Genomic DNA, 27,303 nt, shown 5'->3' with positions numbered 1-27,303 from the left:
AGGGTAAAACTGCCAAAACTAAAGCAAACAGCTGAAGCAGCCTCGCGCAACTGCCCCTCGCAACTCCGTTCAGCCCTGATTGCGACTGCTTCTACATCGTATTATTATGATATTCGTTCGTCCGATCCTCAACTATCGCAAGCTGGCGTGATAAGCGCGCATTGTTCTTTCTTTGTGGCGATTCATTTCCATCGCGTTTTGTGAATGGTAAGCGACGACGGATCGGCGATGGAATCCTGCGAACTGTGACACTCGTGGACCGTTTTGACTGAATCATCCGTGCAAGCTGTGCAAGTCGACTCAACGCTGTTACACTGTTCTTTTTTCCTCTTAGTGGCGTTTATTTAATCATCCACGGCGTGCTCTTCAGGTCGGTCCCCGGAGGCGTGGGTAAGTCTCGTTTCATTCATGGCAGTCTGAGGAAAACGGTCGTCGAAGAGGGAAAAAACACTTTGTTGTTGTTAAGGTCCCGTGGGCATGCTTCACTTCTTTGTTTACATCCTGAACCTTGTTATCGGCAGCATTCAGAAGTTGAAAATGCCGTCCGTCGCGCCAATAGCCCATCCGCTGCTCGCGGCGGGGTTCATTTAGTGCGAAAGCCTGACGCAGCTTTGGTGAGGCGAGCTTCGAGGCGTGGAAAACGCTACCGAAACGCTGCTTTGCGCTTTTATGTCATCACATTTAAAAAAAGGCCGTTGCTTATCTGAAACTGGCGCCGATGACCAGATAGCGGAGTTTCATATTCTCTTGATAGAACTCCCGTAACTCCGATCTTTCATGACACCGTGCAAGGTGCTTACGGAGCTTTAAAAAACGGACAGATTGATAGAGCACAACACAGGGGGAGTGGGGGAGGGGCCTAGTTTTTGTTCAGTATCGGGCTGAAGAAGCGTGTGCCGGTTTCGAGATACCATTGTCTTCTGCCCTGTGTGATTGCAAAGTGGGATAAGCATCAGACCTGCCGTTAGGAACAGCGCGTGCGAGGATCCCCCCCCACGTGATGAGGATTAGCACTCGGGAAGCCAGAAGAAGACGCGAATGGACGAAAGCTGAAAAGGTTGACTTTTGTTATTTGTCAATGCCCGCAGCACTACGATGCCCCTGACCCGGGTGGAACTGCTTCCGCTCTCAGTATTCGTTCTACTACCTGGCACCTTCATAATTACGTGAGTCATCTACTTCTCCATGTGAAACAGAGGCTATAAGTTGCTTCGAGAAGTGGCTAAAGTGCATGACGTTACGCGGAGGGTCGTTAGAATGGCAGTGAATGTTTAGTATTTTGCCGGGTAGCGCTGCTTGGTCTTGAATAAGCAGTTCAACCTACGAAAGTCAATCAATTCGCAATCTGCCGGCGCAAAAATGCAGAAATAACAAATCACAGTACACCAGTAAAATGTAGTTGAGCCGTGTAAGAGAGCTTGGTAAAAGTCTGCAGTGAAGCGTTTTGTTTGTGTGGTTTCTCATGTACCATATGCAACCAGAGGTGCTTGTGAGCCTACAGTCACTTTGAAACGATGAACTACGGTTAACAGGTGATATAAAAGGGGAATAAGGTGTGCTGTGCAAATGACAACTGCATCAGGCTGGGTTCAACACACAGCTTGGGAATCCAACAGCCTTGGCGATCTTGCACTGTGGCTTAGTTTAGTTTGCCAAAAAGAGCATGGCATGTCTGTTGTATTTGAAACACCTAAACTTAATGACACTGCTCAGTGCAAACACGACAGCTGCAGCAGGCACCGACACTGGTGATGTCTAGATTGTGCGGCTGTGGTTCAAAAAGTGCCAGTGGTGTACTAATTGTGCAGTTTCGCACATTGGACACAGATTTGACAGCACTCCGTGGTTACAATTTTTTCTTATTCCAGGATATACTTCTGTCACACGGCAGATGTAATGACAATTTGTGCAAATGTCATTAATTCGGCGCTACACGAGGATACCGAATGACATTTGAAGCAGCGAATACATCAAGCGGCTAACTGAGGTTCGGGAGCTCATTCAGAAGCCAAATGAGAAGCCTCGACAGTAGTGGCGCGTCACAGGAAGGAATACTGTTTCTAAAAGCTGTTAGCAAATTTAAAGTTTCCCTTTTGTGTTGTTATTCAAACAAAGACAATTAGGTACTGACAAAAAAGAAAATCTCGTCCCCAGTGCACGCGCTACCGTAATACAGATTTTTTATGCATTTGTCTCGGCTTGTAATGTCTACTGTTGTCACCTAAACCGGTGATTTTCTTATTTTTATTTTTTTTTTTGAATAATTCGTTGTTATGTTTTAAAAAATATCATGTATGAAAACATTCTAGATTGCACTTGAAATTTAATTTTGCGGTTTTGCGAGCTCACTAATCGTCACCGCTGTCACTATCAAATGACATTTGTTTAGCCATGTAGACCCGCACGGCTGAACCGAATGTCATTAACAGGTAATGTCATTCACTTTGAATGACATTAGATTTGCCATGTGACAGGGGTAATAGAGCATTCCGCTGTGAAAAAGTGTAATGCGACACAGCCAGTGGGGCAAACGAACTCGCTCTGACTGGCCAGTGAAGCTTGTGTCGTTTACTACGAATCAGCAACAAAAAAGTAACCTGCTGCAAATCATCAAAGAGAGCTTTGTTTGTAGGGGAAAAAAAAGTAATTTGGTGCACTTCAATTACGAGGTGTAATACCCGTGCCACACGTACACAAAAAATGGCATTGAGTGCTGAAGGCCTTAAGATGCCAAATGACATTAACTGGTCGGGCCGTGCTACACGTGAAACCGCAAAGGCATTAAATGTGTTAGGCATGATGGTGATCATGACCAAAAAGAGAAATTCACTCATATTTTAGAAGTCTTTAACGTAGAGAAAAACACCTTACAAGGGTTACAAATGTTTTTTTGTTAAAGAAAACGTTATGAGAAACAGTGTTTTCTTAAAAATTGTGCGAGCCATTTCTAAAAGTGGCTTCATCAACTGCCATCGCCTGCCAGTGGTGGCCAAATCGGAAAAATGTAGCACGACGAGTGGCACGATGTTTTGCCTTTGGCCGCTGTTTTAGGGAACTTCGTCTTCTTCAAAACTTCGGCACCAAGGGTGCACAAAAAATTGCCTTATTTCAAAGTTCAGCTACGTTTCTGCATCAACACTCTGGTGCTGAGAGTTCTGTTGGTTTCATTTGGTGCTAATCGCGTTCGAGGGTAGGCAGATTTAAGGTGTTCGTGAAGGTAATAGAGTTGTGCGGAACTCCTTAAACCAAAGTGACATTAGAGTGAATGGCATTAGATTTTTGCGTGTAGCAGAGAATTAATGGCATTAAAAGTTAAGGCATTAAGCACTTAATGTTATTTTTTGTGTACGTGTGGCATGGGTATAAGAATACAGGGGTAGAGTATGAAAGATTAAATTTTTTCTTTCTCCTGCCTATTACAAGCTTGACTTGCCGTGAAGTTTATGTCTGCACTTGCGTTGCTAAAACAGTCGGCCACACATGGTCGTCTTGATGAGGTCGTTTGAGTTTCCTCTGACCCACCTGGGTAGTGTGTGTCCTGTCGACTTACCTTATCTTTTTTGATGTCGATCGCTCCAGGTACTTGATATCGGTCCTCCTCGGCCATGTCGAAGTGGAGTTCCCATATATCAGCGACACGGGCACGTATGCCCCCGAGAGCTGCATATTCAGCCAGCTTCTCAACATCTGCGCAGTCCTCAGTGAGTACGAAATTTCTCCTCCCAGGAGCCGATCCAACTGACCAACACAACACTCATCAAACAGGGAACCAGAGAAGCATTTTTTCACGACTGAGGTGCTTTCCGTGCATTCGCCGGGAGTGATAGCAGCGAATGTTGTGGCTGTTCTTTGGGAAACTTTGGGTGATGCTGTTAGGACCTTTATTTCCACTCGGGAAGCAACTTTTTCACGTCTTGGTAGGGTATTGTGTAGGTCTTTTTATGCATTGACCCCCGCAGTGCTTTTAAACGAGTAACACGTATTGAAGCAGAATTTCTGCTTAATTGCTCTTTATACAAGTGTACTAAACAGTGCTCTCTATTTTTTTTTTCTTTTTTTTTCTTTTTTCTTTCTTGTGTCCCAGCAACACCACTCGTGATTCAGCGAGTCACGTTTTGCTCACTTTCAAAGCTGTGCCTCCTGTTTTCTGGCCGGCAACACAGTTTTTTCTTTCTTTTATTATATATCCCTGGCACAAACAAGGGGATTGTGTTTCGCAATCTGTGAGCGTATTGCTTGGCACCCTGATGGAGCACGTAATCTTAAATATAGTTAACTGATTACAAGTAGCCGCGTAAAAAATTTGAAGTGAACCTTACTTACTTCGAACGGACGTGCATTGTGTGCCAGTTGCCTATGTTTTGGTTTTGGCACCATTAGACGATGTCGAGTAGATTTTTGATATTGTGTTTATTCTACTTGGCTGGTTTAGTCAAGTTCCCCCTCCCCCCTTCCTCGCTGTTCAAGTGATTGTTGTATTCTGAGTGCATATCGGCTGTCCTTCGAAGGCCATGGGCTCCCTCTGTGCCTGTATATTCGTTATCTCTGTAAGTGAAACCTCTTAGTATTACAATGAGATCACTGAAAAGAAAGGGCAGGGTGCAAAAGAGGGCAGACTATTTGCTATCTCGCATTTTATCGTGTTTCCAAGGCACGGATATGGGGTGGCATTGTTTCTTGTCTATTTTAGTCTTTTGCTAGGCACAAGGACAGGGCTGAATCATACATTACACATGTCCTCAGTGGGCTACCTAATACGATGAGGCATTGCTCAAACGAACTTCAAAGAGTTGCAGAGAAAAGACCATTAAATCGACTTGTGAAGGAGGAACGGAGGTAAACCTGAGCCTTACCTGGATGCAATGAGGTAAACATGCTGGCAGGTGTACATCATAAGTGACTTTAGATTTGTGCCTGTTAACTTTACACGGTGAGCCTGTGAGCCTGTATGGGCAGCTGCAAATAATTTAGACATTTCTGTTTGAGGAGCAAAACAGGTTACAAGAGGTAAAAGGAAGCTGCGGCTAGCAGATGCAGTGATCGGGGAATTCCTCGCCGACATCTTTGTGTTATTAAAACGCGTTGTTGAACCAGTTGGTGCATAGTACTTGAACCAAAATCTAGAATGCGGTAAACACAACACAAAAGAAGCGTGACAGGACAAGCGCTGGTGCGCTTGTCCCTTTCATGTTGTCATGTTTATTGCGATGTAATTATTAGATGCTTGTGTCAGCATCGTCTTCGCCCACAAAGAGGTAGCGGAGGACATGCCTTGGGACTGCTTTCTTTCATGCATTGTTGTCTATGCTGCTTCTTGCATTGTAGCCTCTACAACACTGCAGAGCATGGGTGAAACTCAGTGCGGACACTCTTCTCACTTTCTTGATGCCGATGATGGTGATTATGATGATTGATAGTGGTATCCCCTTTGTAGTGGGGTGATGACACGTCATCTTAGCAAAAAAAAAAAAAAACTGATATACCTATGTTTATACACTTCTCATTTAATGCTAGCGCTGCTCTTAGGGCAGGCACAAAAAAACTTACTAGTTTTTCTGCTACGGATGGCGGCTGTCGTAGGCAATATTCCACTCTGTGCTTTTCATGCACCAGCATTCTAATCATCTCTTCGTTGCCTCGACAGCCGTGAAGTTAACTCCCTCCGTGCTTAATTCCTAGGGTTTCTGGAAGTGGAATATTTCCCTCATGTAGATTTGGATGGATACCCTTGCATTCTAACACTATGTGCCACATAGTTTCTGTTTCTTTTCCTGCCAATCAGCATTTTTGGATGAGTTGTCTACTTATCTCTCACAATGAAAAACTCGTGGCAAAAAATATTGTCAACCCACCCCTTATGTAATACCCCCTCAAGGGGTCTTACCCTGTCATTTTGTGTATACTTCCCCACAAAGCTCTTGGTTCACAAGCAATCTGCTCTAGCCTCAAAAAGCAAAGCACTGCCCTTGGAATTATCGTAGAAATTTTCCTTCCTGATGTCCAATTTCTTCTCAGCCCTGTACATCGCTAGCGACGTTTCAGCTTCCATTTTCCCTCTCCATTTAATCCCTTTTCCCCCGTGATCATCCCCTTCAGTGGCCGGCACGGTGTACGTGCGGTACAAGGAGGTTGAGCAGTACTATCGGGACCACCTGTCCCAAGAGTCGCCCCAGGTGCTTCGCATGAACACCATCAGCCTCTGGCTGGGCTGGGCCGCCTCCGTGGGGGTCTCCGTTGTCGCCAACTTCCAGGTGGGTGACTGCTAGGGTTGCCACCTTTCCCCGAAAAAAAAAAAGAATATTTAATTTGTGTTGAAAAAAAGGCGCCATGTTTTTGACATGCAGTGCCATTTATTGTAGCGTTTTCTTAGAGAGAAATCAACATAACCTTTGTACTGAAAGTGATTGAGAGCTTGGTTATTGCTCTGTACGTGCTTCACTGAAAAGTAACTGCTTTGTACTGAAAGTGATTGAGAGCTTGGTTATTGCTCTGTATGTGCTTCACTGAAAAGTAACCGCAATTGCTGACCGCGGCGTCAGCATTTTGTTGTTATGTTCCTATCTTAGGTCCCTTTTCATCTAAGGCAGCGCGCTCGCCCGCGTATTTGCTCTGCTCACGTGTCTTTGCGCAGCTTGTCAACACATATTTATCGTCTTAGTTGTTGAATTGATGCTTATAAAACGCCAAAACGGACATAATCACGGTAAGAGACCCAAAAAAACCAGCCAGTGACGGCCGGTTTTAAGTATGTGCCAGCAACCGGCCCAAAACCAGTCGGGCCGGTCCAAAACCGGGCAGGTGGCAACCCTAGTGACTGCAGGCTCATTGGGCATTGATGGCACCAGAGATGGCACCCGTGAGTTTGATGCTTTCGGGGAGGTGGCAAAGTGAGGGTAGCCTGCTGCTTGCATTACCCGCATGCCACACGTATACATGAAAAATTACATTAATTGTTTAAGAGGGGACGTGGCTCTTAAAACAGTTTCTTTTAATTTTTAAGTAAGCTCTGTGAAACTTGTCAGTCTTGCTGCTTTTTCCCCACTGATTTCAAACATGCCATTAATTTTGAGTCGGTCAAGTTGTTACCAAGGTAATTAGAGATACTTAGCCATTTTTGGAGGAACAATAGACGAAGCAGTGTTGGTCATAAAACTGTAATCTTTATATTTTCCAATACGATGAACCCTGGTGAGTGCAGTAAGAGAATTGGTTTTTTGCTGGGGGGGGGAGAAGAAACTTGACCTGTATTCTGGTTTGTACGGCAATCCATTGAAACCGGCAGAATCCTCTAGATTGGAGTGGGCTGTGATTGTCACAATTTGCACCATGACTGACTGAAGTGTAAAAATCCACCCAGAGCATCATGTGCTAAGTGGCACCATAATTTTCACCATCTCGCTGCCAGCAGTGAAGTTTTTGCTGCTCTTTTATTAGTACTAGTAGTATTAGCCATGCTGTTTCCCATTCAGACAGGCCCACTCTTCGCTCCTGTGTGCCCACAATTAAGCAGTATTTCACAAGGAATGCGAAGTGTGTGGGTGCTCGTTTAGTGGTGGCCTCAAATGTCGCCCTTGAATTGCCCGCAGGAGACGGAGGTGCTGTATGTGCACCTGGCGGGTGCCATGGTGGCCCTGGCGGGAGCCACGGCGTACACGTGGGTGAACACCGTGATGAGCTTCCGCATGCACCCGCTGGTCAACACCCGCGCCATGGCCTTCCTGCGCCTGTTCCTCTCCCTGGTGGCCACCGTGGCCTTTGTCTCTAGTATCCTTCTTCCCCATGGTGTACTCAGCGTGCCACCAGCAGAAAAATTTTAACTAAATGTGTTGCCGTTTCTTTGTATTGACGTCAACTAGTGGCGTGGTTCATTTGAAATTATAGTGTGGGTGTCGGTGTCCCTACTGTGCCTGTAATAACTAATGTCACCAGATTTGTGTTTTTCTGTTTGTATCCTGTTTGTGCTTCATTCATTGCTGACTGTAATAGGTGATGCGTGGGCCTACCTGGGTGCCAAAGCTCGAAGCTGCAGGTTCTACACATTTATCGCTGCTTATCACTGCGCACTTTTGAGCCCCGAAAGGAGTGTACGTTTTTTGGTACCCTGCTAGGCCTAGTGAGCTCTAGCTCGTGCGACATTGTCCGAAGAAACTTTCACAATAGTCAGGAAGCAGGCTTAGGGCTGCACTAGAAGTGCCGCGCTCGAGTATGGGGCACAGGCAACGCATACATGCTGACAAGATGTCAATATTTACTTTTGGGGCCAATCTACGCTAAGTCACAGACAGCCGAATTCCACTGGGTGCTAGACGGCATCCTGAAGGACGTTGGAAGATATCCGGTGGGGTGGATTTCCCGCGGGGTCTACGTGGCGTCGCCAAATTATAGTTAAAACTTATTCGCGTAACAGAGCGTGGGTGGTGTTTTCGCTCTGCATTGATCGCATGAGACACCACGGGAAATCGACCCCACCGGACATCTTCTGGCGCCCTTCCTGATGCCGTCTGGCACCCAGTAGAATTTCGCCCAGAAAAGCGCATTATTGCGAAATGCCTGTGCCAGTTTGGAAGCCATTGCAGGTGCTAGTGGTAATCCTTCATGGGTTCTAGGTCAGAAGTTTAAGTGCATTTACTGGTTGTCTTAACAAACTGCCTCATGTATTTCTCACAAAGGAAAAATGTTGTTTGTTGGTTTCAATTTTGCGCAGCACCGTAATGTACGATTGCAGTGCAGGAAAATATATGTCAAATTTGGCGATGATGTCAAAGTACGATGATGTGCAGGAAAGTATATGCCAAATTTGGAGCGTTTTTGACGGAAGCATTGTGAAGATGTGCACCTCAACAGAAACTATGTAATGCACTCTCATTGATATCATTTTTGTGCCAAGCTGCACTGCGTATTTCCCTAACGGTGTCCACCCAGCCGCCATCACGGCGCCCATGTCGATCCACAGATTTCATGGGAAGGACAGGACGAAATGGAGACCTGAAGATGGGGTTCGCTCTCTTTTTTCCCACTTGTTTCTGTTTTCGTTATCTGACATTATATTTAATACACTTACTACTTTTAATGGGCAGAAAATCGGCTGATGGCAACCGGCACTCGAAAAGCCAACTCAGACTGGCTGCATACTGGTTTCGCAGCAAAACATTCAAGCTGTACTTTCTCGCCGTTCACAACTCTTTGCTTGCTTAGTTTGTTTGCTGACGAAACCTTCATCTTCAGATTGCAGTCCGCTCTTTGTTCTCGCATGGCATGAACACTAGCTGTTTTTTTACCAACATGGTTGCTCATCGGATTTGTGCTTGGTTTGCATTATTCTTGTGGTTGCTTGAGGCATGATTCAAGGGGCACACGCAATTTCCGTGGCACTCTTCATTTAAATTCCTTAATCGGTTAGAAGTGACTTTCGTATCACTGAGGCGCTGCTCTATAAGCATCCGCGAAAACCTAGTCTTGTTAATGGCTGTAAGTGAATGCTGCCACCACGTGCAATAAATGTCTACATGTCAGCTTTTGGAACTTCGGCTCCCACTCTTTCCAAAAATTAAAGCCATTCCACTCAACGTGAAAGCTGTCGGAAGTGCAGAGCCGTAATTCGCCATAATGGGCTGTAGCGCCGTTATCCGCTCATTGCTACCACCCAACGCATTTCAAATTTCCCGCCTTCACAGTGCTGCGCGCCCCCTGCCTGAAACAGCACCAGCGGGAGTTCTGTTCTCTTTGTGCTTGCTTTTCCTCCCGCACGCGCTGGCGTTGCACTGCCACTTTTTCTCACTTACTGGCGTAAAAAGCAACCCAACGAGCATTCCTAACTAAATGAACGTGGGCGCTGCCGGTCAATTGCGTACATTTTGCCTCAAATGTACCAGCAGTTTTCTTTGTGCTAGACAATGGGGAGATGTGTGACAAGCACCAGCGATGCACGAGTTTCGAATGGTTATGACTCTATAAACCGCTTTTCTTTCGAAGCCGCTGGGTTACACCGCGACGACGGAATGCCGTGTGGCTCTACTTGGGTCCAGCGAGCGCGCTACGACGACAAGGCGAGCCCCTAAAGTGCTCTGCACTTAAAATCACTCGTCAGACTGAGTGACTGAAAACTTGGGAAGGAAAAAAAACAACCCGAAAAGCAGTTATTCTCTGGTGCAGAATGAGGGCATCCATTGCACGTCTGCCTCTCCCCAGCTTTCCTCCTCCTGCTTCTGAGTAGTGCAGGTGGAATTGTTATTTGCGTGGTCTTTCTTTCCCAGTTCGTCCTGCTCGGCGCAATATCGTGTGTACGATCCTGGTGCTGGGCGGAGATGATAGAACAAGGGCTTTGCTACCGAAGCAGGGTGAAAGTAGGAAAGCAAATGTGGCAGCAAGGGATATGATGCGCGATTGTTCCTTATTAACAGGTTCACCTCCCCCAACAGCTCTCAGCCGTTTACGTTTCTAAATTTTCGTCTCTTGAGTTTGTGAGGGAGTGATGCTTGACTTCCGTGCTTTATTATTATTATTATTATTATTGTTATCATTTACAAGTGCTGCTGTCCCGTTGCCGGGACACTGCGGGAGTGGGTACATAAAACAAAAATTAAAGCCGCAAAAGCAAACAGCAGGGCACACCATTTGAAGCTCACACGTGAAATTCTTCCCGAATTCTTGAGCGTTTAGTCTAGCACCCAAAGCGGTAACTCAGTGGCTAAGGCGTTGTGCTGCGGAGCACAAGAACGTTGGTTCGATTTCCGTCTGTGGCAGCTACTTTTCTGATGGAGGCGAAAAGCAAAATCGCCCGTGTGTACGAGATTTCGGTGCACGTTAAAGATCTCCAGGTTGTCAAAATTAATCCGGAGCCCTCCAGTACGGCGCGCCTCATCGCCTGTGTTGGTTGGCACGTTAAACCCTGCCATCAAATCAAACCGATTGAAGCAACCCAGGCAAGGTCTGGAGGGTGCAATGGCTATAGCGTCTGTTTTGTGTTTGAGTTGTGAGTCCTGCAGCGTGTGTTGAGAGAGTGGTGCAAAACGGTCGTCGTCCCCCGTGGGGGGAACGCAGGGCTACCACCTGCACGTGGCCAGCACGGCGTCCGAGTGGGTGCTGGTGTTTGCGGTGGACGTGTACCTGCTGACCTTTGTCAAGGAGCTCCGCAGCATCTGCCTCATCTCTCCCAAGGTGCTTACCAGGGCTGCCGCCGCGGGCTGCTGGCCCCCGCCGCCCCCCACCACCACACCGCACAGGTCGCTCGCCCACTGGACACTGTGCATCAGCCGCCGCAGGCAGCGCAAGCTGCACGGCATGGTCGCCGGGAGCGCGTTCTACTAGGGTTTCTTGTGCGGCCACTTCCAGTTGAACTACAGCGGAGATTTGGGCTACTCGCATTATGTTCATCTTGCGCAGTGCAAGAAAGACAGATCACAGCGATTAGGAGTTGCACTGCCAGTAAGGCTGGCTGGAGCACATTCGTCAGGAATATGTTCCACTGAGGGAATCTACCCCACGCAGCAAGAATATCTATAGGAGGCAAGACGGCCTATTGCAGCGGGTGCAGGCAAGTGACCAGATAATGTCACAGTGAAAACCAATGCAGGCTACAAAGCTATGAAGCTGTGACAGCAAAGGAGAGCATAGCCACACCTGAAGGACGAAATGATACTTGCCGCAATTCTTTCCGGGTCTGCGCAGTGTAATGCCGATCGCAGTGGCCGTGTTGTTTCTTCTCCCGTGAGAGATTCCGCTAGCTTGATGTAGGCCAAGCGCTTGTGGCATTATCTGGCCACACTAGAAAGCAGCTTCCGAATTTGGAGCAAGTGGAGCAATCGAATTTGGAGCAAAATTCCGAATTTGGAGCAAGTGCTTAGCTTCAAAATTACTCCAATTACGACCACGGTTAGCTTTAAAATTACTCCGACCACGACCACGACCTTGGTCGTGGTCAGTGTAATTTTGAATCTAAGCACTTGCTCACTAGTCTTGGTGCAAACTGGCCTTAAGCATCTTAAACCCCTGGTTTGGCTCCTCTGCTGCCATCTCGTCTAGAGTCTTCCAATGCCACATGCTACTCACATATCCAGCCACTCATGTGCATGTGTGCGGAAGATGTGAAGTAGTGTGGGTTATACCATGAAGCAACGTGTGTGACGTGCCTGCCATAGCAGCATAAGGCACAAGTAATGGCTGGTGAGGAGCAAAGGCATGGAGACCCTGAAAAGGTCAAGCCACTCATGAGATCTGCTGTGCTCGCACATGCTAGTTTGGAGCAGTAGAGTCAACTCCCATTAATACAAAGTCCACAGGGATCGCAAACCACTTGCAATCAACCAAACTTCCAGTTGAACAAAAAGCACAATAGCAGCATGGTTATTAGTTTGCAGCATGTCTCCCTTCTTGATTTGTTCAGAATCTCGACTTTCACCACCAAGTCAAGCGTATGGCAAAACTCGTCATGATAGTAGAGATTTTTCGGAGCACGAGGTCGCGGGTTCGATTCCCGGCCGCGGCGGCCGCTTTTCTGATGGAGGTGAAAAGCAAAAACGCCTGTGTGTACGAGATTTCGGCGCACGTTAAAGATCCCCAGGTGGTCAAAATTAATCCGGAGCCCTCCACTACGGCGCGCCTCATCGCCTGCGCTTCGTCGGCGCGTTAAACCCTAGAATCAATCAACTAGAATCAATCAAGTAGAGACTTTTCGCTAAAATCGAAGCCTGATGCATCCAACACACAAAATGCTCACACAGCTCTGTGTGCAACGAAGAAGGTTTAGGACCTCAAAAGATAGAGATTGTATGCTGGCGCGAGTCACAACTGGCCTACCACATTATCAACTGTGTGTTGCCTCCATTGTGATGGCGCTGACACCAGTACAGAACACGGTGCTGCTTTTGAGCTTGAAAATTTCCCATTTTTGTCAAGAAATGTGGGTCACTTCAATGCTTTTATTCGAAATGGCTTCCATTTAACCAGTATACCGTATTTACTCGATTCTAAGTACCCTCTTTTTTCCACCATCGCGAGGCCCAAAGTTAGAAAAGGTTCTTAGATTCAAAAAACCCAAATTACACCCCCCCCCCCCCCTTTCTCGCCACTTCTTTTTTGTGGCTGTATCTTTACGAGGCGGCCGCAAAAAATAATGTTTCATTTGGGGAACATTCAAAAGAAAAATAGGTAGAGACAGTGCACCCACCGCTTATGTATGATACTCGGTTACCCTCACTACCATTCTAGTCCGTTGTACCGCCTGGGCTGCCACTTTCAGCATCCTCCAGCAGGTCTTATGTTCCCTTAAGGGTTTTTTAAACACTTTTTGAGCAGTGCCAGTAAACCTGCGCGACATTTAGATCACACTATCAGGAATACCTGAGCCAAATATAACACTGGCACATAAAGTGGTGAGCACACAAATTGCTGTGAAACACACGGAAAAACCAACCGCGCTCTTTTTAATTTTCCTGTTTATGCACGCCTGGCATGGCCGAAATTATTATTAGGCCACGATTGAAACGACTAAAACGATCATGACAGAATCACGACAGAATTTCCGCTGTTCGTGATTCTTTTGCAACAGAATCACGAATAGTGGGTAGGAAAGCTGCAAGAATTTTACTGGCTGCTGGCATCTTCATGTCCATTGCTACTGACGCTAGCACCCAGGGTGTCGAACCGGAACCGGAACCGAACCGAAAACTGGAACCGAACCCGAATTTTTGCCTGGAACCGGAACTGAACCGGAACCGTATTTTTTCCGCCATTTTGGAACTGAACCCGAACCGGAACGAATCGAAGGAACCGTTCCGAACCGGTTCCGGGGCCTCAAAACTGTGATTTCTAGTTTTCCATTTCGGTACCCTACCTTGCGCTGAGGATATTTTTACCATTCGCCAGATGGCACCACGAAATATTTTGCATAGTCTGCAGTTCCCAATGCCCGTAAGGCTCTCATCAACGATTCTAGTATCGTTGGTTCTCATCTTATTATTACCGTGCATAATATAATGTAAAAATAATGTAAATATAATGTAAAGTCCGTATACACTATTAGGTTGCTTTAGGTATTGCCCATCTCCTCCCATTATCTTTTTACATTTAGAATAACTAAAGTTAGAACGCATATTCTGTGGCAACATATCATGGGGTATTCTTTATGGTTTCTATCTGCAGTGTGTTTAAATCGTGTAAAGTTTTCAATGTGCTGTTAATTCGAATGCATCCGTGTCCGCTTGTGAAGGCCTTCAGGGACACCATCAACAATAAATACACATCTTCCACTTATTTTAGTTTGAGTGGGCGCTTATATAAAAACAGCACTGAGACACAAACACTCACAGTTCTCTACGTCATCATCACTTTTTCTTGTACAGTGCCGTTGTGTCCTTTAGTTACTGCCCTAGGAGAAAATGAGAATTGAAAAAAAAATTGGGTCCTTCTCATTTGCACTTTTAAAGTAGATGCGATAGCATTTTGATGCATGAATTTAAGTCGATTAACGCGGATTAGCGGGTAGACTGGGGTGGTTTAGTGAGATGACTGAATGAACTAATGTGAATTAGTGGGACTCCGGTGTTGATCAATATTAATTAGAGGAATTAGTTGGTCGGTTAAGGCGGATTCAAGGGTCGGACCAAACATGATAGCATTGGGGTACTTGGTATTTGTAAAGTTTGCAGCGTTCTCTTTCTCGACCAATCAGGAAATGTAGTTACGCACAAAATAGCCGGAAAGTTATGTTTCGACCACCTGAATGCTATAAAAGGCCTTTTTTATGCAGGTATTACGCTCTTATGTTGTTTCTGGCGTAAGATTTACATCTCGCACTGAAGTTAAAAACTAATTGTCTAATACATGTCTTATATTCATCAAAAGGTTCTGAAAATATGTATATATATGGGGTAAGACTAGGAAGCAACTAAACTCAAAGAAAAAAAAAGAGGAACGATCAACTGGTTTGATGCGAAAAACACCTGATAGCCAATACCTTCTCTTTCTTTGTGCTACCGTTCTGCAGCCTTCCACCGGTGTAGCATCTCAACCCCCGAACACAGCCCCATCCAAGCTGAGGAAGCGGCGATCACGTGCGCTTAGCCAAAGCGGCGCCAAAAGTCTCATAACAGACTCTTATCAGTCGTGGCGCAACTTTGCCAACGGTCTATCGCATGTTACAACAATTCCACCAACGAGACCAGCCAGGATTGTATAGGCACCAGCTCATACTGCCATCGCTGGCAGACAAGATCACCAACGTCGTGGCTCGACATTTGACCCGCTTAGCCAGCGCTGATGAAGCTGAGCCCGAGCGCATGCATCCTGTATGCATACCACGAAATTAATTAGCACTATAGGCTCTCCCGTTGAACGTATTCCTTCCTGCACAAATCGCTACCGAATAACAAGGAAAGATTATTCCGCGCCCTGCGGATTAACACCTTCCCACACATCACCACTCTTCACCTCTTTGACCGGACACAATTCTCTCCGTTCCGTCGCTTCTGTGGAGAGCCTGGGATGGTGGTGGTGGTGGTGATGTTTATTGACGGGTGGACCTAGCCTTGCGTGATATGCCGGCAATTGCTCACCCGATCAGCACCTTTTTACCGCTATGCGCGGGAATTCACCATGACTCGCTGAGGCTTGTGACATGTAAAAATTGCAGGATCAAACGAAAGATGTCCCTCCTTGTGATCCAATGGCCTTCTGGGAAAATTAAATCGTTCAAAGAGGCATGCGGAGCGGCTATCCTTCGCAGTCCTTTAAACAAAACTAACCGCTCCTCCGCATGCTCTCGGCAGTCCATAATAAAATGACCGATGTCGCCTGTAGCACCACACATTCCACACAGAGGTGAAGAGATAATGTTCAGCTTATGGAGCCACGCCGGTGTCCGCGCTGAGTTTGTCCGGATGCGGAACAGTAAGGTTGCCTCTGTCCTCTTCATTCCTTTGGTGACACAAGGTCGATGTTGTAGTCGCCAAAGAGAGCGGTAATGATCTTGTATGATTGTTTTTAAAATGCGCCGTTCATCTGGGGCCACCTTCAGAAGACGAGTGCACGATGTCGCTTCACGAGCCAACTGGTCCGCAGCCTCGTTTCCAAGCACTCCTTCGTGGGAAGGTACCCACTGGAAGCGAGCGCTAAATCCGTTTTCCTTTATCTGCTGAAAAAGACGCAGTGAGCGTTGGCAAATTTTATCTGCGGGAAATCCAAGCTGCAAGAGTTGTAGGGCCGACTTGGAATCCGTCAGAATTACCGCATGCTGCACCCGAAGCGATGTGATCTTTTTCAAGGCCGCCTCGACCGCTATGCACTCTGCCGTTGTTGATGAGGTCAACTGGTCAATGCGAGCCGTCCATGAAACGTTCATGCCGGGAATCACAAAGGCCGCTGCGCTGGTACCTGCTTCTCTGTCTACAGATCCGTCCGTGAACACATGAACACAATCTCTGTACAACCGGTCCAAGTGCTCAAGTGCTAACATTCTCGCTTCCGCCACTGGTGTATATCTCTTCGAGCGGATGCCCGGGATGGTGAGCTGACACTCCAAACTCTCGAAAGACCACGGTGGCTCCAAGCGAGGTTGGTTCTTCCGCCGTTGCGGGTAGAGAATGCTGAGAGTGTTGAGCGCCTCGTATATGCGAGATTCCACCCTTAAGCGGAGACGCCTGAGCAAGGCCTTTCCGGCGCCGGACTCTCCCAGCCGGACAAGCTGCAAGAGCAACCGCTTAGACGCCATCAAGCGAAGGGGTGGAAAATGGGACTCTTCCAGGACTTTTTTGTTTGCCGCCGCCTGGGGAACTCCTAGGGATATCCTAACGCCCTGTCGGTGCAGCGCTTCCAGACGAGCATACTGGGACTCCGAGGGAGACAAAACAGGTAGCTGGTAAAGAACCTGATTCAAGATGAGCGCCGAGTGGAGCCTAAGCATAGAAGATGGGTGACTCCCCCAGTTAGATCCAGCAATTCGTCGAAGCACATTTAAGCGGGGAACCATGGACGTGACAAGAGAATCCACGGCCTGCCTCCAGAATAATTTATAGTCGATGGTGACGCCGAGAAACTTTACACGAGGATTGGCAAGCCACCTAAAGTTAACTTGAGGCGCGTCGCTTTCCGTTTCTTTCCGGGAAACAAAAAAAGTAAGACTTTTCCGCGGAGACTGTTAGCCCCACCGACGAGAGATAGGCTTGTACCGTACGAATCACTCCTTGAGCAATCATAGCCAACCGCTTGTGTTGGTAACCTGAGATCCAGATGCATATGTCGCCGGCATATATTGATAAGTGCACTGACTTGCAGTCCTTTTTTACGGCTCGAGGGAGGCCTGCCATAGCCACATTGAAAAGTGTAGGAGACAGAACACTTCCCTGTGGCACACCTCGCGACACATTTCTGGTGCTACTTAAAACGTCCCCTAATCGCACCTGCATAGAGCTACCTGTGATGAAAGCGGGCACGAAGCGGAGGAGATTTCCTGTCACGCCCATTTGTGACAGCTTTGTGATGATGCCGCTTTGTACGACATTGTCGTAGGCTTTGGACACGTCAAAAAATAGCGCCAGTGTTGACAGTCTATAGGATCGCTGGTGTTCCACATGACTAACAAGATCGAGGACGCTGTCTTGTGCGCATAATCGTTGCCTGAAGCCAGTCATGCATGCCGGAAGCTTTCTCTTACTTTCAAGCCACCACATCAGCCTAGCATTCACCAGCTTTTCCATAAGTTTAGCGACACACGACGTGAGTGAAACGGGCCGATAAAAGGCGATGTCTGCCTGGTCTTTGCTGGGCTTTAGAAGCGGTGCTACCCATGCAAGCTTCCACAAAGCGGGAGTATTTCCTGTATCCCATACCTCGTTAAAGTGCAGCAGCAAGTCTTTTTTGCGCTCTAAAGGCAAATTGACAAGCATTTGATTGCTTATCCTATCAGGACCCGCTGCGCATCGTCGGCGCAAACTCTGCATGGCGGTCAGTAGCTCCCGGAAGGTGAAGGGAACATCCATGACAGACGAACGCAGAGGAGGCAATGGGCAGGCCGGGCTCTTTGAATCCCCAGAAAAGGCTGTCCGCAAAATCCTCAGCCAAGACCTCAAGGGTCGTGTTATTCCGTAGGGCTAGAGCGATGAACGGCGTGTGCGACCGCTGGTTTCCGGAAAGCCCATTGACAGCGCTCCAAATGCGTGTTGCCGGGGTGAAGACGCTTAGAGATTCGCCACCTCATACACACAGTAGGCGGATGCGACAAGTCCACCCTAGATCCACCCAACCTCCACGTTTCCATAGAGATTTGGGAGAGAGCCTTGGCCAGCTCCTGCCTGGAAGATCAGTTTCTCTTGATGGAAAGGACTGTCGACTCGACCCCTTGAATGAGGACGCCTCCCTGAAACTTTTCCTCGATTTATTTAAAGTTCATTTTCCCTCTCTCTATGAGGGATAATTACTGCTGCTTGTGACTTCACTCAGCTATAATCTTTCCTAGAGCCCCAACCGCTCTCACCTGTCGCTGAAGTGCCATTTAGCAAGTTCCTATCTCCGGTGGTTCCGTATCCAATGCCGTCCTGTACACGACGTCCAATGAGTTATTAAAGCCGTTCTTTCTTTCTAACTGGTAGGTTAGCATATGAAAGATGAGCAGAAGGAAATCGCTTTAAACGCCACCAGCCACGTTTGACAGTCGGAGGTTGACGCCGACGCGGGACTGTTTTCGACTTCTAGCAGTGCTAATGATTTCGTGTTAAATCTAAAGCGCACTTGAAACAAGGGGTACATGAAAAGAGTAGCAGACCAACCAATTTATTTACGATGCAAAATTTTTTGCCTCAGTGTGCGGAAAGAGGGGTGCATGCGCGCGTGCGTGCGTAGACATTTGGTGGAACCAAAAAAGATGTTGGGCGCTCAGGCTCTCCTGTCCGCCAAGAAGACTGCCAGCTTGCCAGTAAACTACCTGCCTGCCTGCCTGGCTGCCTGCCAGGCAGACGATTCCTGTGAGGATGCGTGATTTGGAGACGAGGGGTGGCCCGCCACGAGACGCCCGGGCGGAGGGGGCGGAGACGGAAAGAAAATGCTGTACCATGGCGACACTCCAGGGTACTAAAAAAATTCTGCAGAAATCCAAAGAATTATCGACTAATGCGTACCATTCCTATGCCGCTTGTCCTCAGTGTGAGTTTCTACTTGCCAATTTTTTTTGGTTTTTATAAATCCTGTCCGACCAATTATCTCAATTGACGCTGCTATAATTACAAATGGAATATTCGCGAAATCTCCATTATTGTAGAAAAGCAAGCAGTTATACGGTTTGCCATTTTCGGTAATTGCATAATATTTTTCTTATTTTATAGTTTTTCAAAATTTCGGTCGACCAATTATTTCCCTTTGCGCTATTATAACGATTACATTTGTAACTCGCGAAATCTGCCTTATTGTGGAAATTCAGGTGTTACACGGTTCGCCAGTTTCCGCAATTATTTTACATTTTTCTTATTTTTTACGTTTCTAAATTTTGTTCGACTAAATATCTCCATTTGCACTATCATAACGATTACAGGTGGAAATTTCCCGAAACCCACATTATTGTGGAAATGCAGGGTGTCACAGGGTTCGCCAGTTTCGGTAATTACTTTTTTTATCTTTTAGATTTTCAGAAATTTTGTGCGACCAGTTATCTTCATTTACGCTATTATAGCGATTACAGGTGGAACTTCCGCTATATCTGCATTTTCGTGGAAATGAAGGGTGTTACACGGTCCTGGCTGTGGGCAAAGAATGCTACGCCTTAAAACGATTGTGGACGGGCGGGTCGTCTGCTTATAGTAGGACGGGGCAATAGGCAGTCTGCAGGGAGGCTGCCCATTACCAGAAGATTCTGGTGAAGATGCACCGAGGGGGAGGCGTCGGAGGCACCCGTGTGCTGCCCACCGGTCAGGAGGCTACCTGTTTGCCTTCCAGAAGACTGTGGCGAGAACGCATTATTTGGAGACGATGTGCGGCCCATCACTTGTCGGCGAAGGGAGTGGATCACATGGCTGCACAGCGGCTACGTAGAGCCATGCGTTGGAGCGCAGCCCTTATGCACCCGCTCCTGTGGTTTCGCGTAGTCCCTCAGCGTCGGACTCGTTGTAACCGAGAGAACGAAGACGCCACCGAAGATAGAGCTAGCAGGAAAACGGAGGTTGAAAGTATGACAAAAGTGCAAGGGGGAGGGCGTAATTCCGTGACCGCGCGAGACGTGCTTCACAGTGGCGACGCCTAACGAGATAACGACAGAGTATACCGCGGGCCGTCGTGCATTAGCTGATGACGCGATCACTTCCTCAGACACAGCATCTATGCGCCGTCGCCGAGAACACTACAGTTCGCGCTGCACTCAAATTTCGCATTAGTGAGTGTCGTAATCGTCAGCCACTTTTTCCCTCAAGAATACAACTGCGGGGTATAAAACTGCAGTGTTATGATCCAAGAATAAATAAATTAAATTATAAAATTGAAAAGAAAACTAAATCAATAAAAATAAACTTGCGGCCATAAAGTGCATGGCTTTCAAATTCATACAAATACGCAGTCTTATGTGTCCGAGCGAATTTTTCATTTCGCTTCAGTTTATGTGTAATCGTGGACCTACTATAGAAAACATTTTTCAGTACATTTTACAGTTAAAGGAACTCTTCGACACTTTAGATCAACGCTTTCACTCTTATCTTCGCATCTGAAAGCACTGCGAAAGCTATAGCTATTGCCAGCACAGAGCAGCAGTGCGTGATTTGCTAGTCCCAGCAGATACGCCTTCCGTTTGTGCTTCGCTTTCATGGATTTTATTTTAATGTCGCAACTTAAGGAAAGCTGGAAAATAGCCGCTACATCGCTGTTATGACGTCATTCCAGCGGTAGAAGAACGCCAAGACTGGGGAAAAGAGAGAAATATTTCAAGCAAGTTTGTAAGTTATCTGATGGGGACAGAGCAGTACTTTTTGTCTGAGGGACTTTCTGGCTCCCTGATCTAAGTACTGGATGTGTTAGTTGACTACTTCCTGCAAGCATTCAAGATTTCAAACAAAGTTGAGAAACGTGTTGCAGGGTTGCTTTATTTTGGCCAAAACAAAACGTTTGTACAAAGAAACCTACATTATGGTTTCGTTTTTGACAAGGGAACCTGACAAGGAAACAAAAACCGAACACAAAAAAAATTAACAGAAAAAAACACGCCTGCTTTTTTTTATCCGAACCCGTTCGAACCCGTTTGAACCGGTTCGAACCGGTTCGAACCGGAACAGAATGGTGCTCCGGAACCGAACCCGAACCGAACCCGAAAGGCTTGAACCCGAACCCGAACCGAACCCGAAAAAAGTCCGGTTCGACACCCTGCTAGCACCACCTCTGCAACACCACATTGCGAAGTAGGCCTGTAACTTGTTGCCTCAACTGAAATTCGTATGCATGCATTTATTTTTTTGGGTGCCAAATGACAACACAAAGATAATTGAAAGCTGGGTTGCTAGTAACATTCCTGGCCCCTTATCCACTGTGTATAGATCATTAGTTTATGTTATGTGACAGACTGTGCCAAAATTGTGATTTACTGGAGGAGCCAAAAATCGTACGCAGGGTGTGTGTGTTTTATATAAAAAAGAAAAAAGGGGCGTGGCAAATAAAATCTTGGTGCTTTTTCTATATTTTATTTTCTTTAGTCAAGGATGCAAGGACTTGCAATTCTGTGTGGTCAAACAGGGTTTTCGGAGCCAGGCTAATATACCTGAAACGGGCACTATATACAAGCACCGTGAACTGAGAGTCACTCAGCATGCCCGTAGCCTATTACAGGCTGCTGAAAGGGTGTGAAGCATATATTGCCTGAATTGTCCATCGAATACTCGCCTTAGAATTTTTTAGTTCTAATGAACATAGTGTGTGTGGCATGAATAGCTGTAGCATATTTTTGCTAGCTTTTCAAAGCCCAGTACTCTAAGCACATCCAAAGAACATTGGTGTTCACTGTGGAAACATCAGTTTCAAAGCGTGACTTTCGAACTTAACTTAACGAAATTGATTGATTGATTGGCCAATCGAATGATTGATTGATTGATTGAAAGACGTTTATTAAGCATAAAAATGGGTGGCCTTCTTAGTAAAAAAGCCGCGAGACAGCACATCTAGCATTTTTACTGAATATTTCTGGTGGCAAGTCAGTATGTGATATGATTTGGAGTAACCTCACTGGAATGAGGGTATAGCTGTAAGGCTGCTGACTATTGCGATGCCAATCCCATGTAGGCAACTTTCTTAATGTGTACACTCGTCAATTTCCACTCTTTTGTAAGCACAGCTCTTCTTCCACTTTGATTTTAGTCATTGCTTCCCGTGCCTTGCTTTCTGTGCCTTGCTTTCAAAAAGTTTGTTGAGCTAACTAAAATGGTGGTTGGCATCATTGAGAGTAATGCTAAAGCAACTTTCCACAGCCCCACATGATTAACCGCTTAAACTACCTCACACGGCATACCACACCGCGGCAGTTTTGAACACCAAGTGGTGTTTAGTTGTCGGCCAGTAGTGGATCTTGCGTATTAAACGTCATGTTCCAAATCCGGTGTTTTTTTTTTATTATTATTTTTTATTCACTGAACACCGTTAACCCGTCTGGCGCTAATGATGTGCTTCAAATGTGTCTTTTGCGCTGAAAAATGTTGCCGCGACGTGTGAACTCGCTTTCCAATGCTAGCAGTAATGCGGCCTGTATGACTATGTATTGTATAAATCGCATGTAGGCACTGTTGCTGCTGAGGTGTTTTTTGCAATTATATTATTGAACCTTGATTTAAAGAAGTCACTGGGATGTACAGATCACTAAATTAGGGACCAAGTATAATCAACAAAGCATGAAGCCAAACGGCAACTGTGGGGGAATTTGAGTGGTCCATTTTGTAAACTTTTGATTTTGTAAAATTGAAATTTAACTGTATACTGTCGTCATGAGCTGAAGGAAAGATTCTCCTCGAAAAATCGAGTTTTTCGCACAAGCTTTCGCTTTTGAGATTTTGCCTGTAAGATTATCTTTGTACATTTCAACTACGACTTCGCAAAAGATCGAGGCAAAATTCGAATGAGAAGTGAGTAAAAATCTATTTTATTCAGTTACGGCAGCTCGAGAAAGTGCTACTTTCGTTGTACGTCAGCAGCTTTCGATTGTCTGTATCTCGACAATGTCGGCGTCGCCCGCCATCGCCATTTGCTTGGAGAGGTAGAGTAAGCCTTTTTTGAACCCATGGCACCTCCGACAGTTTCGCATTATGGCGGAAAAAAAATAATAAAAATGCACGTTTTGGTGCCTGTTTCAAGCGTTTCTAAAACTGGACCTTTGAGACGTTTCAAAAGCATTTTTTTCCATTTGCACTTTTCAGCACTACTGTTGTTTTGTCAACACATTTTGAGTACTTCCAGTGGTCCCATTTAGATGAAATTTTGCACACAGCCTCTTCAGAGTGTGTAGAATGTAAATATCTATATGCATTTTCAGTATCTCTTATGCATTCTTTGCAAAAATTGAAAATGTTAACTCGTAGCGCCCAAAATATATACTATTGGTGCTCCTAAATTTTTTTACAGATATAGGAATTATCTGAATAAATTTTAAGTAGTTTTTGACATACTACCTTACCTAAGCAGCAAAATGAGCTATTGCAGGCTGCTCTAAACAAACATTAAATATAAAAAAGGTGTGCACAAAAAGACCTATATTGTGCTCTTGAGGGCTGTCTCCCACAAAAAATAGTAAAGCTACATAAAAACTAAGAACATATTTGGAATCAGCATTAAAAACCCAATCTACGACAAAGGTTTCATAACTATAGGTGCAATATCAAAGAAAAAGTGTTTTCGAAAAGCATCTCCCCTGAAATTGGATTTGAAAAAACTGGCGCAGAAAAACATGAGACCAGAAAGGTTTCTTGTTTGTTTTGTTTTCCCACCCAGTTTAGGCACAAATTGTTGCTGTAGCCCACAGAAGTGGGTGACATACGAAGTCTGCAGAGTAGTAGTAAGATTCTCTACCATTTTGCAGCTAGAGCTGGATGAAAAAAGTTTCGGGCAGCAATTGCGCCCAGAGTAGATTAAGGACTAAGCACAATAACTCTACAGCGGACAGCACCATCTTCAATTCACTGCCGCTCTAATTGGTAGTTGCTCCAAGTCACCTACACACCATGGCTGGAATTCACAAGCCCTGTCAGTGGCACACTAGCCGTGTTTGCTGCATGGATGTCGTCGTCGGAATTACATCACAAACATTTGTAAAGCCACATTCCTTACCACGTGACTTCAACAAATGTCAAAACGAGAAAGACTGAAGACTGTGCCACAAGTGTAGCTTTAGCAGAAGCCCTCATAACTTACCTCCTACAGGCTGCAGTGAGCATTGCACAATTTAACGAACGGGGATTTTTACAAAACGTGGAAGTTTGGAAACAGTAGCTGTTGTATGCAGCAGCACAAACATTATCACCGAAACGTACAGGAAAAGGATGGGATCTGAAGGTTTCGGTTCTTTGGTCATATTAAAACCAGTTAAACAGCTTAGGTGGCAGGGTAAAAGGGTTTCTGAGAGGCTGTTTATGTTTGTCATGCGTGGCTCGGTAAATACAAGTGCACCTTGTACTTGTGTCGTTTCACGTAGGGCCAAATTAATTGTACTGGTAAAGCTAGAAGTGACCAAATAACACAAGGAAACCTTTTGTAGCACCTTTGTACTTCACACCACTTCAAATGGCAGAGAAGAAAATGCAGCCCCACATTAGGGCATTGTGCCGCCTTTAATCCCCGCGCTACGGCGTTCGAATGCCTGTCGTATCGAAAGCTTCACGAAGATTTCTTCTTTGTAGGTTGGAAATTTTTATAGATAAAAGTAACGAGGGTAAGTATTTTCATGAGTGTGGGCTTGGCAAGGCATTGATAAAAAACACTCAAGATAAGGTCGACTGTTAGCACGTGTATATAAAGAGATATTTGTTCCCAGAAAGGGAGTGGGCTTGTATTACTACATAGGCTGAAAAATAAATAAATAAAACCTTAAAAAGATAATTTGGTACTACAATATTCTTGGACTGTAGGGTACGCATGGCTGACGGTTAGCCATCAGAGACAGACGATGCTATAAAAACACCTGGCATACGCCCGCCCCTTTTTATCTGCTTCCTCGGAAACAAACCGTCAGCTCTGGGGCTCTTACATCACCCGATAGTCCCACACTCACGTGCCTTCACACAATCTGTTATCCACGTGAAAATGTTATCTCTACACTGTGCACTCATTGAAAGGGGCCCGAGGCTCATATCGGCAAAAATCTTGCGGCGGTTCTAGCTGGCAGCTAGACCTGATCGTAAGCATTAGGCTGCGACACCAAGCAAAAGCCACTTTGTGGCACTGCAACTGTAGGAAGAATGTTCATGCACTGAATGCAGGAAGCTCTCAAAGCGGGGAAAACCTTGGCAGTGATTTAGGACAGTATAGGTAGTATTCACTGAAAAGTTTAGCTCTCAATTTCTTCGCTTGGCAACACTGGAAATGACCACAGACATGGCCGAAGCGCCACGGACATGGCGTGGCTTGTTCCACTGCGCCTGCTCGTCGAAGGAAAAAGAAACACTGGCATGCGTTGTCCGCTCCGTTTTAACCCAATTTTCAATGGTGGTGTCAACAGGGATCTTATTGATCGCACTCACATTGGAGTCAAGGCATTACTTTGCATTCAGTGGGGTAGAGTTTGGAACGACCGACACACATCATGTGCTTAGCACGGACAAGTACCGCCATCCCGTGGAGCCCGACGTAACCAGTGACGGCACACGCACATGGTTTCCTGCATGCGTGCCTCGGTAATGAATACAACCTATTGAAACTTGCCTTACAATGAGTTCCTTTTGGTATTGAGCCCTTAAATTGACACAGAAATGCCTTCTTTCTACTATCTTTGGCTTGCGGCTCTGACGAATGCGTGCTTGGTGCTAACTCGAGCGGACGGTCACTTGTTCCCACAGGTGCAGTTTCTGACGGAGGGCGTTCACCAGTCGTGCTCAAGTGACGTGTACCACACGCAAGATCACCTGGAAATTGCTCACGCGCCCATGCCTTCGTCACCCGTCAGTGGTTTGCCAGACCTGGCCATCGTGACCACTCGTGCTGTTGTGCACTAACGCGCATCGTCTTCTCACATACCCCCTAAAACTTGCCCTGTTACCGTAAGCCCCCCTGATGGTGGTTCTTATCATGCCCGAGTGATACGACTAATTGAGCGTAATTGCCGCATTAAACTCGAGTGGTGGCCTCTGTATGCTGTGGCAATAACAGTGTCGGGGACAAAGATTCCGTGTGTTCTTATTGTATAAATACTTTCCGCTCTAAAAGAGGGAAGGAATCTGTCTTTCGCATGCTGTGCAAAGCTTTTGGAACAATCTCAATTTTTCTGGAATCGCGCCTTTCTGAATGAACTTGACTCTCTCGGTCTGCACTCGCTACTTTCGCACAAGAAACAGATTGCGTAACAACCTTACAATATGCGAGGCCACAGTGATGTAAGGGGAAAAAACAGGGCCGCTTATATGTGGCCTTCTGCCTCCTTTTGAATGGTCCCTGGTTTTTGCCAGTTGATAACTGCGCTGTATTTATTCGTGTGTGTTCAGAGGGCAGGTTTTATTGTCCTTGTTGTGGCTATGCATTCCCTAGGTAACGTACTACTGTGAGTTCAGCGTTCCTTAAATTTTATTGGGATGTTTCCTTTTGTAGAGAAGCCGGTTGATCTAACACTACACGATGCCTCTGAGGATACCGCTACTTCAATACGTGGGCATTCATCGATCTGTGTACAAGTTTTGTTTTTGTTTTTGTTTTTTTACAGAGCTGGAGGGCATAACATGTCACATTTTTTCATGGTTTGTGTATGATTGTGCATAGTATTTTTGAGCCCTGCTGCCGCAGTTTGTATTTTTATTGTAAATTAAAGATTCATAATTTTTAAACCAGCCTGCGTGTTTTGTCGCAAGTCGGTCCAGCTGTGTGGGCGAGACAATTGCACAGTGCTTGAAGGAAAATGTGGTATGATGGTCTGGCATGAATGGAGTGGGTGTCACTAAAGAAACGCTGCCCTTTAATTGGCAGGCTTAACCTTTTGATGTGGGGTGCTGCAGGGACTTCAAAGTTTCAAACATGGGTGCGTATTGATGTAGTGCTGCAAAACCTTTGTTGATGGTCACCGGACACCGCAATAAGGCCATCATGAAGAACCTGCAGTGTTCACCGTCTTAATAGGTTTTCATAGTGAACAGAAATGACGTAGGGAGTGAAGGACGGTGG

General features: G+C 46.0%; 1 protein-coding gene across 1 annotated transcript; it reads left to right on the top strand.

The window, feature by feature from the left end:
* On the top strand, window positions 1-26,972 carry LOC144175060 (DNA damage-regulated autophagy modulator protein 1-like). Its single transcript, XM_077704104.1, has 8 exons — window positions 1-390; window positions 1,089-1,166; window positions 3,580-3,701; window positions 6,097-6,251; window positions 7,587-7,764; window positions 8,923-8,996; window positions 11,041-11,157; window positions 25,992-26,972. Exons 2-8 carry the CDS (start codon window positions 1,096-1,098, stop codon window positions 26,145-26,147), a joined length of 873 nt encoding a protein of 290 aa, XP_077560230.1. The 5' UTR covers window positions 1-390; window positions 1,089-1,095; the 3' UTR covers window positions 26,148-26,972.
* Window positions 26,973-27,303: the final 331 nt, after the last annotated feature.

The sequence above is a fragment of the Haemaphysalis longicornis genome, unplaced genomic scaffold (genome assembly GCF_048455015.1).
Source record: "Haemaphysalis longicornis isolate Haplotype H1 unplaced genomic scaffold, Haemaphysalis longicornis Haplotype H1 scaffold_3, whole genome shotgun sequence".
Lineage (NCBI taxonomy): Eukaryota > Metazoa > Arthropoda > Arachnida > Ixodida > Ixodidae > Haemaphysalis > Haemaphysalis longicornis.
The sequence above is the reverse complement of the archived record's forward strand: the minus strand, read 5'-3'. Positions and strand labels throughout refer to the sequence as shown.

What these genes read in the sequence shown, in the direction of transcription:
- LOC144175060 (XM_077704104.1), top strand. Translation starts at nt 1,096, where the DNA reads ATGCCCCTGACCCGGGTGGAACTGCTTCCGCTCTCAGTATTCGTTCTA. An exon ending in CCTGGCACCTTCATAATTAC is followed by an intron (nt 1,167 to 3,579) that starts GTGAGTCATCTA and finishes CGATCGCTCCAG; the next exon opens with GTACTTGATATCGGTCCTCC. An exon ending in CCGTTGTCGCCAACTTCCAG is followed by an intron (nt 6,252 to 7,586) that starts GTGGGTGACTGC and finishes AATTGCCCGCAG; the next exon opens with GAGACGGAGGTGCTGTATGT.